Here is a 15,737-nt window from a genome sequence, read left to right on the forward strand (position 1 = left end):
ATACTGCTCAGATACAGCTGCCAAAGGATATTATCTGAAAATCCTAGTGAAAACCTCACTATTCTTAGCCGGGGTTTTGAGGAGCCAAGAGTGACAAGCTGGCAGATGTTAAGTTCAGGTTTCGTGGCTCGGACAAAGGCGTTGTTCCAACTACATGGACGTTAACATTGGCCGCAGGGACAGTATTCTTCTTGGCGTCAACGGACGTCTAGCATCTATGCCCTCCGGCACATTCGACATCTTCGACTTAGGAGGCGCTAATAACCTAAGCTCAAGAGACCGTGTCGTGCTTCTTCCCTTGGATGGCCTGAGTGGTAAATTTGTTTCCCCAAGAAATACCAACCACTGATCCATTCTCTTCAGAATGAAAGTCAGAGATAATTTTCCCTTTGTTTATTTTTAGTTTTATTTCTTGGATAATATCTGGGTGTCAGAAATTATTCCCTGGTTAGCTCAAGGCTTTTAACCAGAGAGCTTTCACTCTTTTGGCTCAGTGGGCCCGTATTCCGATTCTCAGTGGGCACCTGGGTAGCATTTTAAGGAGTATGAGGGTGAATCAACGCCGAAAACCCTTCAACTTTGTCCTCAGTGGCGCCTTAATATGATTCAGTCAAAATCTAGATTCATTCTCAAGCGAACGATGTTTAGTGCCGGCATCACAGCTGTCATGTTGGGATTGGAGAGCCGGATTCTGTACATCCTTACTAGGAGAGCATTTTGGGGAGGAAGAGGCTCGGAGTTTGCTGGCACACTAACCATGCGAAGGGAATAGGGAAATTGTATCATCAAGGGTTCAACTGTTGGCAACAATGACCAACACGTTAGCAGTAACTTGTGAGATGTTGCTATGTTGGGAGAGCGAATGGAGCGGTTTTAGGTAGGGTTGCCCGGAGAGTTGCGTGCCCCTCCGCCCAACTGTCGCCAAGGACCATCGTCACTTTGGCCCCTCCTGCATGGTCAACCAATGCCGGCCATGATTCGGCTTGCGAAATCTCACAATGGGCTGAAATCCCGGAATGAGGCTGCATGAGAGCAATTGGGCGCCGCCATGTCAGCGCACTCGCTTTTGCCGATTACCATGGCTCTTGAAGCCCTTTTATGTCCGGGCCAATTCGCCGGAATGGGGCTCACTCTGTCTTCAAAGGATGTCAGAGAGAATATTAGTATCTACGAGATATGGTGAGTCATGCCTCCAGAGACTCTCGTTGATGAAGTTCAGACATCAGCGTATACCAGCAATGACGGTTCGAATCTCATTCGTTTTTTTCCTAGGCTCGACTGAGTTGCATGCCGATTAAGAGTTTTCGGCGCAAGAAAGCGGATACGGACTCATCTTCCACGGACTCCCTCCATGATAGAGTGAAGATTAAGTTCACCACTCTCTTCTCCCGCACGAAGCTCTTCGGTAGAACAGCTGCCGTTGTTGACGATGGCGTTGCTGATCCAAGAGGACCCCTCGGGCTGAATATCCTCCATTCACCGTCAGAGCCTCTCGTGGATTTCATATTCGTTCATGGCCTGGGTGGCGGTTCCAGGGAGACATGGAGCAATACATCTTCAGTCTGTCACTTCTGGCCGCAGGAATGGCTTCGCAAAGATCCTGCATTTAAAAACGTGCGGGTGCATACCTTTGGATATGATTCGCATGCGACCAAGGACAGCGTCCTGCACACCCATCATTTCTGTAGGTCTCTACTGAGCGAAATGTACACATCGCCGTATCTCGGTAATACAGACACGCCAATAGTGCTCATAGGACATAGCATGGGCGGCATAGTCATCAAGAAAACATACCTACTAGCCATACAAGATCCAACGCATAGGACACTGGCAAAGCGCATCCACTCTATCTATTTTCTTGCAACGCCCCATAGCGGGTGTGATTCGGCCAGACTTTTGAACAATGTCCTTACGATCGCCTATTCGTCCCGCGATTACCTCCTAGATCCTAAAGTGGGCTCCGCGGCTATTGACTCTATCAACGACGAATTTCGCAATTACGCCGATAACCTTCATCTCTGGTCGTTCTATGAGACTCGTAAAACTAAAGTGGGTCTCTTCAGTAGGCTCATTGTCGAGCCTAATATGGCGAAGTTGGGATATCGTGGAGAGAAGCAAATAGCAATGCCAGCGGATCACCGTTCAATATGCAAATTTGATTCACCGAAAGACCTATGTTATCTGATCCTCCGCGATTCCCTTGCAGAGACTGTTGAAAGTATCTCTAAGATAGGTAAGATGCACTCTACCTTTTGTCATGAATCCCACTAACTTTGTATAGTGCCGAAATTGGAAGAGAATCCAGCATGCGAACAGATCAAATTCTTAGAAAATTATTTGGACTTGTCAGGTGCAATAGATGATGACCTCCTAGTGGCTCAAGATGATCGTATGCCAGGAACTTGCGAGTGGTTTTTCAAAAAGCAAAACTACCTGGATTGGTCTGATTTCGCATCGGACACGCCCAGGATACTGTGGATTAAGGGGAAACCTGGATCTGGGAAATCTGTTCTTGCCGGATATGCCATCGATCGACTCCTAGCATCGAATGAAAGCTGCAGCTACTTCTTCTTTAAGCACGAGGACAAGTCCAAAGCCCGGCTTAGCTCGTGTCTCCGGTCGCTCGCATTTCAAATGGCGCGCATGGATGTCCAGATACGAGAAACGTTCTCGAAGATGCAAAAGGATGGAGTGAATATTGATAACGAGAATGAACATTCCCTTTGGAAGAAACTGTTCTTATCTGGTATCTTGCAGGCCGCTTCTACCACGAATTATTGGGTTATCGATGGCCTAGATGAATGTGAAAATGTCTCCTTTCTCTTCGACTCAATACTGCCTCAACTTGACAAGTCGATACCGCTCCGGATTCTAATCACGAGCAGAGAAACCCCGGAGTTGCAGGGGCATATTGTTGGGCTTAGTCGTGATCAATTTCGCTTGGAGATCATCTCACCGTCTGATATTCGTTCTGACGTTGAGTTTCTGGTTGGCGTAAAGACGAAATCTCCAGCTTTGAAGGATGCTGGAGACCATGCTGCCCTCGTTGAAAATATTGTAGAAAAAGCTAACGGATCATTTCTGTGGACGGACTTGGTGCTTAAGGAGCTGCCTATTTGCTACAGCGGAACTGAGATCAACCGAGTTCTCGACGGCCTGCCCCAAGAAATGGAAGCTTTATACCAGAGAGTGCTGGGTCAAATGGCTCTTAATACGCGAGCAAAGAACTTCTCTCAAGCAATCCTTACTTGGACAACGTGTGCGATGAGGCCGCTGATGGTGAAGGAGCTTGCTGGAGTTTTGAAACTGGATATTAATGAAGAGTTCCCTAAGCTGGAAGAGGCCATTTTGGCACGCTGCGGTCAGCTAATTTCGGTCGACGAATTTAGCAATGTACGATTAGCACACGAGACGGCGAAGAATTTCCTCCTTAAGGACGGTTTGGACTCCGAATTTGCCGTAAGTGAGACCGAGGCTCACACCCGAATGGCTAGAATATGCCTCCTATATCTCACCGGAGAGGCCATCAAGCCCCGTAGCACTGGCGGAAGTCGATCTACCTCCGCCGTCCATGACACGGACTCCGATTTCTCAGTCTATGCTTGTGAAGCCTTTTCATACCACCTTGTTAGAGCCGACTCTCGTGAACACGATATCTTACTTCTCGTCAATAAGTTTTTGGAGTCAAATATCATCCCTTGGGTAGAGATCATGATGGCTCACAATCAGAATCCTATCCTGCTGATACATACTGCGAAGAATCTCAAGAAATACGTCAACTCGTGCGCCACAGAACTGTCACCTCTTGACGGCGACGTGAAAATGGCTAAAGAGCGGGTCACAGAACTAGTCCATATTATTACCAAATTTTCTGATGCTCTCTTGACCTCGCCGTCGGCAATCTACTCGGCGATCCTGCCATTCTACCCGACGGAATGTACAGCATCCAAACCTGTGGGCCCCGGGCGCCCACTTTCCATACTAGGTCTGTCGGATGTTCAGTGGGTTGAGCAATTATGTTCCATGAGTTTCCCAACAAGGGGAAATCGACTCTCTTTGCCGTGCTGATGAATTTCAAAAGCATTTCTCTGCTCTAGCGACCACATTGTGTCTCGCGAGATCTTGCTAAAACATCTGGAGCACCACGTCACTATTCGAACCTTTCTTTTGGATACGACACATTCTGGTTCTATGAAGCCCCACAGAAATAAATCACAAACCAAAGGAGGTATGAAAAAGTTCCCAAGTGACAAAGTCAACTCTCTAGTCCAGGAATTTTGATGAGCGTCACGTCGGGAAACGTGACTTGACTAAACATCATCCCACGGCTGAGGGTTCCCGTATGGTGTTCTATTTCGTGCCTACGGCACCTCCCCTGATTTGTCCCCCCTTCTCCTCTCTCTCTCTCTTCCGGTTATGTTTCCGCCTTTACTTCCGGGGTATTTGAAGTACAGAGATTTTATGCGACTTTCCACGAGCCTCACTTCGGCAATCTTTATCCTCCTCCCGCGTCATGATAGATATGACGTACTTGGAATAGCACTTTTCTTTCCAGCATATTTACTATCTGATTTTGACATCTCTGGAGCTCTTGTTGCCGTTAAAGGTGAATATAAGATGGTAGAACATTTCCTGTGTTGGTTATAGTACATACATACATATAAAGATATATATATACATATATTTTTCAATTCTCGGCCGGACATCCTGGCTATATAACATATGACTTCCCTAGTCTACAAGATGCAGTTATCTTTTAATGAACGGTGCGTAGTACAGAGCACAGAGTAAGCGTGAACCTCGTCAAATTAACACGCAGAACCACCATGATCTAGAACAAATGCAACTGAAACACCACCAAGGACAGAGGATTCCGGACCCATTACATTTATACCAAACAATACAATATCCATCTCATCGCTCCAAGCGGTTATGCTCCAAACTCCATTTTCACAGTAAATGCAACGGCGCAATGCAATTGTAGCTGCTTAAGATATGGTGTTTCCCCAGGGAGCCCTCTGTTTCCCCTTCTCATTAGGCGTTCTTAAAAGGTTCGCAATCGGCTTATACGCAAGGCCATGAGCACCTGTTAACCGAATCCTCTGCTCTGTTCTGGAGAGACTCCTTCCTAATCCTAGTGGCGTCTCTGGAGCCAAGGCTACTTTGTACCCGTTCACCATGGCGTGTTGACCATCGCTGATCTCCCGACTACTAACGCTTGCCCGTCCCATAATAGATGACGAAAATGACGAGGCTGGTGTTGATGGGCGGGATACTGACTCTGGGAGCTGTGGAATACCATCAAATAAACCGGTACGTGACAGTTCCCTACCAGCCATACGTGCCGCAGTGAAGAGTAATTCATCCTCATCAATCAAAGACTTTCGTTCCGTAGTCTGCTTCGGCGGTGCAGCTTTTTGCTTGGAGAGTTCGAGGGCCAATAATTCTTCAACCGTGAGTGTTTGTTTAGGGCTAAGTTTGGCCATCTTCGCTTTTCCTCGGGATTGTTCTTCCTCGTTTTCTCCATCCAAAGCTTTGCGTTTTGCTACCTCCTTTTCAATCGCATTTTTTCTAGCCGCTTCCTTCTCTGCTGCTTTTCGCTCAATAGCCTCTCTCTTCTCTATCTCCCTTCGTGCAGCTCGTAACTCTTCTTCCTGTTCTCTCATCATTTTTTCTCGCCGTGCTGCTTCCCGTTCTACCGCCTCTTTCTTCTCCTTTTCAATTCGTGCAGCTTTGAGCCGCTCAAGTTCTCGCTTCGCTGCTTCTTTCTTGGCAGCCTCTACTTCCAATATTCTTCTCTTCTCATGCTCTCTCACGGCTCGTTGCTCAAGTTCTCGTCTTACCCTATCCTGGTCTTCGACAGGCTTCTCTGAGGGCCTCGAAGTTGGTGGTTGCACAGCAGGAGCTGGAGCCCCTTGGGTCTTTTTTGGACTTGATGGTTGACCAACAAGTGATGGTGGCGGATATTTTGGCTCAGGACCTGCAATGTCTTTATCTTAGCTCGAACCCTTTGCAAAACGGTGGGAGAAATAAACAAAGGAAAATTGCGTCTTGGTCAGCGGGTTCCTTACCTTTAACATCCAAGCTCTTCTGGTTCTGGGACCCGGTAAAGGGGGGGGTTGCGGAGAATGGATTTGATGAAGGTGTTGACGATATTATAGAGGTCGAAAGTACGGACTTCGTAGGCTTAGATGACTCTGTAGGCTGCGGCGAAGAGAAGAGCGACGTGGGCGCTTTTCCAGCATTAGCCTGAGAAGATGTTTGCTTTTGTAGCGGCTCGACAACTCCAAATGGACTTGGTGCGGCTTTAAGGATGTCAGCACGTGTTTAGACGATTGCAAAGCAAAAGCTGGCCACACTTACATTCACGAGACTCACTGGGCTGGAGGCCGAATATTCCTGCTGAGGTGGATGGGAAAAGAGGATTTTGTGGCTGCTCGGGATGGGCAGCTGAGAGTTTGTTAGGGTCCTAACACTCAAGCAAGAATAGAGAGCTTAGAAAACTGCTTACAATTCGATGGTTTGCTAACCGTATCCGCCGCAGGTGAAGCACCGCCCCAGGTGCCTTGGAAAAGCGTAGTAGATGCTATTTTCGAGCCCTGACCTTTGCTTGTTGTTTTCTGGATGTCGGGCTGATCAGTGGCTATTGTTGACGAATTACTTGTGAATGGTGCAAAAGGGGGCGTCTTAGGGCTTTCAACGCTTTCAACCGTGGCTACGGCCGGTGATGAACTTGGTCTTCCGAAAGAGACAGTTTCGGGTGCGGAAGGGGTTCCAAACAATCCTTTCTTGGCAGGGAATGGTGATAGTTGGGGCGCAGTGGCGTCTTTCGCTGAAGTAAGCTTCGATGCAAACGGGTTTCCGAAATTCGAACCAAAGGGAGAAAATACAGGCGCTGAGGGCCCAGACATTGACACAGACGGAAAAGGGCTACTCGAAACCGGGGGTTTGACTTCGTCTAGGCGCGATTCTATCGATGAAGGTACTGACTGTGCTGGTTGAGACTACATTTGGAAAAGGTCAGCACCAAGAATGGAACCGAATATCTAATAGATCCGTCCAAACACCAGGTCCACCAAGAATGGCATAGTCAGAAGGATTGAGAAAGAGAATACGCCCGTACCTTGGTGAAGTTTGTTAAGCCCTGAGGGACAAAAGGAGGAGCGCTAGCTGATAATGAAGATGTAGATGGTGAGCCGGCAGGGAATGTGCCCGTCAGATGGTTTATGAATGGGTTCGTGGAGGTCTGGCTATTTCCACTTTCCAAAGACCGAGAAAATATCGAGGGAGACGTTGACGGCATCTCTGCCTGGACCTCAATATTAGAAATGTTGTCGTGATTCTTTTGTAATTCTTTTTCGCCTTCGTCATCGCTAACAAAAAGACCCCCGTGTTCTCCGTCTCCTTTAGCGGACACGGCTGCAGATTCTGATTCTGTGTGAAGCAGCATTTTATCTATCATCCCATGCTTAAGTGCCTGTGAAACACTCATGCCAAGAATAATAGCTTGTTGAGTCCTTCCGTAACGTTTCGACTCGACTAAGCGTTCCGAGAAAATCTGTTGAGAAGACGGTTGGAAGGCTATCAATTCAATGTTAGATTGAAGTCGAAGAAAGAGTCGGAGTGGAAAGTCGGTATCGCGTGTTGGGCTTCTAGGAATACGCACCGACAGAGTCAACTGAACGACTCCCCCAATCGAGGTAAAGCCGTCCTTCAGAATCGGTTGCGAGTTCGAGGTCCTGATCTTCACAAAATTTAATGGTTTGGTCTTCGTCATCGAGCCATAGCGCTGTTGTGAGCCTATCAATTGTCCACTCTTGGTTTTTGTGCTGCTGGGAGAGTGGCTGTCGGCAGTAGGCTTTCCATATTGATCGAATCGCAGTTTGACGCACTTGGCTAAAATAAATCTCCGCAATACATGCCATGAGGTATGAAACACTTTTTGAACGGACCAGGTTGAAGAATCGTGAATAGAGCCCCTGAGCGATAGCATTAGGCCTGCGCGCATCAAGAGTTCCTTGATATTCCCAGGTATTCCCGGCAGCAGCAAAGAGTTCCAAGGCGACTTTTATTCGTGGAGAATGTAGTAATTCACGGGGCCACTTTTGAACACGTGCTTCCAAATCAGGGCGCTGATCGTGGATCGAAAAGAGAATGTAGTAAGCACGAAATTCATCTTCGTTCGGAAATACCATACGCCCTCGAAAATCATCATAGTAGTACAATAACGAGAGAAGAGTGTTGTTAAGTTGTTCCCGCTCTTGGTGGTGGTCAAACTGTTCCGTATTTGTGGGACTTGATAATAAATGGAGGGATAGAATATGGAAACGAGCTATCCGCTCGAGGCATTTAACTGCAATTTCCACGTCTTGTTGCTGCGTGAGTTGCTGGATAGACAAGTCATTGCGGATTGACCGAGTTCGGTCCCAGACAAATTTATGGATACCTCCAAGAGTATCATCGTCACTAATCACGTATCGAAGGATGTAATTTAGCGTCTGCAAGAGGGCGTTCGGCGTCCTGATATCAGAGGGCAATTGCTCATCATAGCCGGCCGCTGATCTTCGAAACCTCTTAATCATCCTAGTCTCCGCAATGTCAAGCTCTCCGGTGTCTAGGTTCAGTAACTAATGACCTAAAGTTAGAATCATCTGCGATGGGAAAACCGGCAAGTCCCAACCTTTTCACTTTTATCTACCATTTTTTGAACAATTCGTTCTACTCGCTCGTACTCAGGGCACATATCCGTGCAGGCGCCAGTAGGAGTGATGGCTCGATTTAGGGACGTCGGTTGGCTGGGGTCTGCCATAAGTCCTTCATTAATGGCCTTGGTACGTTGCTTGGTACGTTCACGTTTTAACTGGGATTGACGCAGCGTTAGTATCTGAAACGAAAGATCTAATCAGCAGCATGCAAGTTCTAAGTGGCTGAGGGAATACCTGTTCGAAACGACTCATATAGTCCTGATTCTTGTCCTTTTTCTGCGGCTTAAAAGGCGGAACTGAACCCTGTTGGCGTCGTGGATCCCTTGCGCGATCAATAGAAAATATACTATTGGTTGGCGCAGATCCGAAAGGTGACGATGATTGTGATTTGGTTCCTCGAAGGCCTGTTGTTTTTAAGCTGGGACATTGCTCAAGGTGGAGATGTTACGGAAATGGAATAATTAGCATACCTAGGATGATATCAGTTAGTGGTTAAAGTGTCAGGTCCCAACGATAAATGCCAGGGAAAATTACCTCTAGAGAGACCACCTGAAGATCTGCCATTCTCCATTCTCACCGCACTAGATGCTCGTTGCCCCCTCATGCTTGACGTTGTGCCGCTTCCTCTCCCGCGTCCAGCTTTCATGCTAGGCTCTTCATGGGCATTTGAATCTCGAATGGGATTGCTTTGTCTGGATGAAGCCCGGCTGCTGCGAGACACGCGACCCCGACTTGACGGAGCACCAAGGCCACGCTTCGTGCCCGTAGGAAACGTCGACATTGCTTCGCTTCCGGTACGGAAAATCTCGTACTTGGAGTTCAGGCAGGTTCAGTGTCCCAACCCGCGTGACCTTTGAATCAAAGATCTTATCGAAAGGCTCGGCGAATCGAGAGAACGGTCACCAAGGAGTACCGCTAGAGTTTCAGAGGTAGAAACGATTGGGCTATTCGATGAATCCGTCGTCAGATGTCGCATAGTGCATCGCTCGGTGGATCTCTGCACCATACCTTCCGTCTCCGACTAACCTGTTGATTGGGAATTGGATTCAGCTAGGACTTCAAAGGCGGTACTACACCACTGGAGCTGGAAAAAAAAACGCAACAAAAGATCCAGAATTAAACAGTCATAGCGGCGTAAGCTAACAAACCTGAAAGTCATAGAAACATAACATTCGTCATTTTATCACTAGTTAAGTGCGGGCGAAGTGTGAAGATAAGCCTGTCCCGGTTGAGGATGGAGTTGGATGACGGTTACAGAATGAGGAAAAGGATGTCATAAAAATATCAAATTACAATGAAAGGAAAATACAGGCCCGGCCTGCGAGATATGAACAGTTTATTCAGAGTAAATTCTCGGGTCCCATTTCCTTTGCAAGTAGCTATGTCGTGGACGCGGCGGAGAGTTGCTCGCGAGCAGCGACGTCGAGCTCGAGATACGCTTAGCTCAGCTGCCGGCGCTAAGTTACGTTAGTTAGTTAGTTTGGAACTAGTTGAAGGTCACCTGACAACCCTGATTAGCTAAGCTCACCAGGATGCCCTCGACCTTCGACCTCATCTCATCACCGAAGACCACCGCAGGAAGACGGGAGCAAACCCATTTCATGTAATTGCCACCCTTATCGCTGGAGACAGGTTGACTAGTGAAAGTCTCCAGCCATCTACAAGAGAATGCGTACCTATTATATACCACAATTGGCCGAGTCTACCTCGGATGCTTCGTGAGTGGGATATATCCCAGTCCATCCGCTGGCCACATCGGATTCGTTAGGAGTGTTTCCGCAGGTTACAATTTTCTCCTCGGTTCTGAGTGAGAAATATATAAATGCTTAATAAACCGTTGCTTACGTGCAGTGATAGCTAATGGTTTTGATGCCCCGAGAAATGGATCATTATATTTTGCCCTTCAGGGATGTAGGTCTTATTTTGACTAGATCACGGCTCCATGGAGAAGTGAATCGCTAGTGCCGTGGTTTGCCAATATTGAAACGGAAAGAGTAACTGTTTAAAATGAATTTGAAGGACAGGTATCTAACCAGCAGATTAATCTATGCTGTCGGCTTCTCATCATGATAGTAAAATAGGATGCATCTTGACCGATAAATCCCTTGCAGCCGAGCATAGCAGGAACAGGGTATCAAGGACATTTTGTCGGAGTGCCTGTATGCCCAATGTCGCACCGCTTCTTCGCCTAACTCCGGGGCCTCGGAAGCTCATTGATAGAGACAGAGGTTTCGAAGAAGAGTGCTCTAAGTATATCCACAGTAGTACAAGGGTGTTCCACACTCACACCACCTGCTTGATCTCATGGCTTCATGGGGTAGACTCAATCTTATCCGACCCAAAAAAACCTATCGAAGAGACCTTGCGGCGAAACATAACATGACGCTTCCAATCAAGACTCATCTCCTACGATGAAGTGCTGAATCCGGAGCTCCAGGTAAATCATAGGACACCCCACACCGTTGTCTACGACTTGAAAGATGTGCCGACCCATACTATGAAGAAATTCCCGTATACAAGGAAATATTTCGGATCCGATTGATGACTGGACCGAATGCCTCTGGGAGGGGGTAGGCTCCCTTTTTCCTTACCCAGGCAGGGCCATTCTTCTCGAGGTTTGAATGGTATTTCCGCATGGGCCCGAAGATCACATTTAACAAACCTCGCGTTTGGAGTAGAGGCAGGAGTGCATGGATATCGACGGGAAACAAGGATCACCAAAGGCCGATTCCTGCCAATAGCTTGAAATCTTGATCTCGGACGAGCGATTAACGGGAGGTCAATCAACCGCCGCCTAACAAACGGACAACCAAACCAGGCTTATTAGAGGCTTCTGGGCGCCACAGATATCCTCGACCGATTCGCTGCCAATAAATGAATGAACCGAGAAGTGGAAGGATCAAAATTGCGGCCAACTCGGACGCAAATCACACACCAAGCAAGTTACAAACATTTTGGACAGTGACATTCGAAGGGATCGTGTTCAGTGCTAATAACAATTAACAGCACTAATCCTTTCCAAGTTTGGACCTATACATCCGGGTTCACCATGACTTGTTCAGGCATCGAGTTCCAGCACTCGTTCCAGAGTATTGCGCGGTGAGAGGGTGAAAATACAGTAACTTTGGGATAAATCAACGGCAGTTGAGAGGAAAGCATATTAAGAGGCTTTAGCCAAAGGCTCAAAGGAGATGCCCAATTATGTGGTTGTAAGATGGTTTCAAAAAGGTGTTGGGCATGTAACATGCATGCTGGGGTCTGGAAAACCCTGATCTGTAAAAGCAAACAGAAGGCCGAACTGTCCATACAAGGAGTTAAAGAAATACAACGGGGCTTCAAAAGAAGCCTCAGGGAAAATACTAAAACGAAAACAAGACAACCGCCACCTGCTCCAACCTATATTTAGCTTGCCCAGGGTATTGTAGCGCTTTGAATTTTCGGTAGACAAATTCCGCCCAGTATAAACTTTTCAAGAAATGAATGAACAAAGGTCCAGATGGAAAGGGTCCAGGAAATTATTTGTAGTGTGTAATCGATTCATCGGCCTCATGGTGAAGGAGATGAGGATGGCCTAAGGATCCAGGCTGGAACGAAGGGCCTCCTAGTGGCATAAAATCAAAATTGGACTGCATTCGCATATGCATGTCTGGAGTTGTAGTTGTTGGTGTCAAAGGCGGTGGAAGGGCCTGTTGTTGCTGAACGCCAATTGATGCCGGCGCAGCTTCATAACCAACTGGATAGAATGACGACTGTGGGATCGACCAGGGATCTGTTGTAACGGGGGTACCAATCTGTTCCACGGGGGAGGGAACAAATTCCTGGACTGGGTACTTAATCCCTGGTTTGGTATCTTCCATTCTGGCATATCCATTAAAATTATCCAGGTAAGTCTCCTTGTGTGAAACATGGCCGGAGTCGGATAGACATTCGGAATCCCGTTCACTTCTGGCTGTGGAATCTCGATTGATAACATACACGACAGCATCGGCGTCTGACGTCAATGTTAGCCATCGTCTATTCATATACGAATTCCCATCTGATGGCTCACCAATTTCGTCTCTTTCATAGCTCTCCTCCATCCTCCTAACGGCATATATCTCTTCCAGAATATCCCACCGCTCACGGGGCTTGATTTGGCGTTTGACGTCTCTACCGGCTTCCTCAAGCTTATCAGCCGTAATGTTATGAGATTTGCGAAGGTTTCGGATGATATGGACTAAAAGCCGAATACGTTCTATACACAGTGATTAAATTAGCCTTGGAGTTCGATCCAAAGACATGCGTGAGAGCTTACCGGGCTTCTTTAAGTGATCCGGCTCTCTATGGATCACTCCCGCAGGCCACCAATCGGGCTTGGTTTTTTCTGGATCTCCTTTTTCTCCTGACGCACCTCTACCTCCATTGTAAGGGTGCTTAACTTGTTTTCTTGGTTCGATGATTTTGATAAATGCCTTTGCAATTTGGCGGCAGTTAATCTGCTGGAATGCGCGGAAAGCTGATTCATAGTAGTCCAGGATCTTGTCTTCTTCCCCAATCTTAAGCGGAATTCGGTCCACGGTTTCAAAGCTGGCATCAGGTATTTCTTCCAAATCAAGGCGGCGTCTTTTTGGTTGAGCCTCTATCCTTTGGGATCTCGCGTATGTTCCTGTGGCCTGGATAAATCGCTCTTTAAGGTCCGGGGTGAAGATATAGCGGCAATGTCTCTCAAGAGACTGTGACGTATGATATCTCACACATCCTCTCCCGTCAATCGCTATCAATGCAAAATGGGTATATGGAATTGAAGGAAGTTCTGGATTCCTGGAGATAGGCTGTTATAACGTCAGCCACAAGATATAGCCATGTTTGGAGCGTCACATACTGAAGGGGTAAACCATGAGAAGTATCCGTCTGCAAGAGATTCTATCTCTTTCGACTCTGAGGGACAGATATCTGGATGCTTACTTCGCGAGCGGCTTGCTTCTGTCAGAAGGACAACCATGACTGGGCTGCGTAACGGTCCAGGAGCTCGACAACAAGTAAAAGGATAGCAGATGATAGCACCAAGAACGAGACAAAATATCAAGAAAAAGCAGATAAATGGAAGGTTTCGAGTATGTGAGTAAACCTGAACAGACCATTTGATCCTAACGAGCCAAAAAAAAGAAACTGCGATCAAGAACTGTCATGGGTTCAGAGGCGGAGTGAAGAATGAGGGGAAGAGAAAGAAGGCATCTTGAAGTTAAAGGGTTCCGACCACCGCCCTACATATTATATGAGCATTCTTTTGCACTGCATAGGGCCGTTCACTCGGAACAAGGGTCCCTTGAAGACAGCCTACGCATCGCGGTGCTAGTGAGTCGTCGCTGTTGACTTGGACTGGACGTGGCTACGCGGGGGCCGTGCGAGACTAGGGCCGACCAGGTATCTTGCAACAGAGCCCACCTGGGGGTCAGCAATTCACACTCCGTCGCCCTCCGTATCAAAGTACTCCAGGAGGCATACAAAAAGATTAAAATTCACCAATAGGATTATGGTTACATACCTGCATATCGCCTCTTTGACGTCCAAAGGCCCCAAGTTGAAATAGATTGAGAAAGGGAACGAATGGAGAGCCGCAATCATGATAGGGGCCTGTGGGACCGGCTGGCGACAGGCTCAAATTGGAACACCGTACGGAGTACCGTCCGCCTGGATCAGTGATGCATTTGCTCGCTTGGCCGGTTCTCGATCGAGCCCAACACCACATTCGGAGGATCCTAGACGTTGATTTCCCAAAATGGACCCTGTGCTTTGCTGCTTTGGGAATCGAGATTTTCCCTCCAGGCGCAGGGCGACGGGGAGCATTGCGGAAACGCCCACTGGCACATTCAAGGGTGGAGGGCCACACATTGATGGAAAAGGGATCGCACCAACTGGAGATGCAAGGTTCAGATCGCGGGATCTGGGGTTATGGGGCCGCCGGGTCAATAACTGGCTCACTCTTCTGTTGAGTGGCGCGCGCTAGCTGTGCGGTTCCAAACAAAACGTCCATCCCTCCTGAAAGGCCAATCACAACCATGTTGGGGCCGGTAAGGGCATCAGTGGCTCAGAGGAGTTTTGCATGGACAGAAGAAAACGCTTGACGGAACTCCAGCCCGCAGAACTAACAGGCATTCTCAGTGCAGAATTCATTGCCCACAGGCTCAGAAGTGCCTTGCAAACGGGGGCGACATTTGCCTCGAGGAGCTCGGGTGCGGTCAAATTTCGGGAATTTAAGTACATTTTTCGGCCTTGCTAGTTTTCCAGGGGGGAGTAAGACGGAACCGGGACGGGTTCGGTTCTACGGGTTCCTTGCGAAACCAGGCGGAAATCTGGCCCAAGCTCTAAGCCTTCATTCATCCTTGACAGGCATCCCAGGAATCCGGAACTCAAAAATGGCGTCCTCACCCGGGCTTTTTTTTGACAGGGCCATGCTTCGGTTTTTATTATGAAGATCTCGTATAGGCGCCCCGGGCCCGCTCCTCCCGTTGACTCAGGCGTCACGAATACAAGAACACAGGCCAACTCAACTGATTATATTCGCGAGAATTTCTTCGATGAGAGGGCCCGCCGTACCAAGTAGTTTGTTTTTGTTTGGAAGGAAATCATGTCTTGAAGTGGGCGGAAACCAGCTCCGGGCCGCCGCCCAGGAACCAATCCAACGTGACGCGGCTAAAATAATACCTCTTCGCAGAACCTTCGTATTCATCGAGATGGGGCGCTTGAAGATCCTGCCAAGCGGTTTAGTTCAACCATTCTAGATTTGACTTTCAGTGTTAGTTCATGCGGTTTCCTGCAGCTTCAGATTCTCCCGCCATTGAGATCTTCGTCCGATCAGTTCAAATGATTCCTCATGCCTACGTTCTCGAGACTCGACGTCTCCGGTGATCTCGAGTTGTGTGGCATGATAAGATAAGGCCCTCGAGTGAGATCTGCAGCCACATGGAAATGAAGTGGCTTCGGGCGTCAGCGTTAATCCGATTTACCCTTAAAGGCCAGCAGAGTGTCGCGCTCAAGCCTTCCTTGGTCGCC

The 15,737-nt window shown here is 47.9% G+C and overlaps 3 protein-coding genes across 3 annotated transcripts; 1 reads left to right on the plus strand and 2 right to left on the minus strand.

The window, feature by feature from the left end:
- Positions 1 to 1,186: 1,186 nt before the first annotated feature.
- D8B26_006556 (uncharacterized protein) lies at positions 1,187 to 4,281 on the plus strand (the record flags this gene model as incomplete). The annotated part of the gene is made up of 4 exons (XM_066125224.1): positions 1,187 to 1,244; positions 1,319 to 2,233; positions 2,282 to 4,001; positions 4,098 to 4,281. The coding sequence occupies 4 exons, from the start codon at positions 1,187 to 1,189 to the stop codon at positions 4,279 to 4,281; spliced, it is 2,877 nt and encodes a 958-aa protein (XP_065981305.1).
- A 448-nt stretch (positions 4,282 to 4,729) lies between these two features.
- D8B26_006557 (uncharacterized protein) lies at positions 4,730 to 10,075 on the minus strand. The gene is made up of 10 exons (XM_066125225.1): positions 9,854 to 10,075; positions 9,240 to 9,731; positions 8,940 to 9,109; positions 8,681 to 8,860; positions 7,667 to 8,627; positions 7,124 to 7,581; positions 6,512 to 7,004; positions 6,364 to 6,450; positions 6,072 to 6,305; positions 4,730 to 5,980 (listed from the first exon to the last, which is right to left on the minus strand). The coding sequence occupies exons 2-10, from the start codon at positions 9,484 to 9,486 to the stop codon at positions 4,989 to 4,991; spliced, it is 3,822 nt and encodes a 1,273-aa protein (XP_065981306.1). The 5' UTR covers positions 9,487 to 9,731; positions 9,854 to 10,075; the 3' UTR covers positions 4,730 to 4,988.
- A 647-nt stretch (positions 10,076 to 10,722) lies between these two features.
- Positions 10,723 to 14,021, minus strand: D8B26_006558 (uncharacterized protein). The gene is made up of 4 exons (XM_003069485.2): positions 13,567 to 14,021; positions 13,000 to 13,516; positions 12,754 to 12,939; positions 10,723 to 12,696 (listed from the first exon to the last, which is right to left on the minus strand). Exons 1-4 carry the CDS (start codon positions 13,684 to 13,686, stop codon positions 12,221 to 12,223), a joined length of 1,299 nt encoding a protein of 432 aa, XP_003069531.1. The 5' UTR covers positions 13,687 to 14,021; the 3' UTR covers positions 10,723 to 12,220.
- Positions 14,022 to 15,737: the final 1,716 nt, after the last annotated feature.

Source organism: Coccidioides posadasii, chromosome 3, assembly GCF_018416015.2.
Source record: "Coccidioides posadasii str. Silveira chromosome 3, complete sequence".
Classification (NCBI taxonomy): Eukaryota; Fungi; Ascomycota; class Eurotiomycetes; order Onygenales; family Onygenaceae; genus Coccidioides; species Coccidioides posadasii.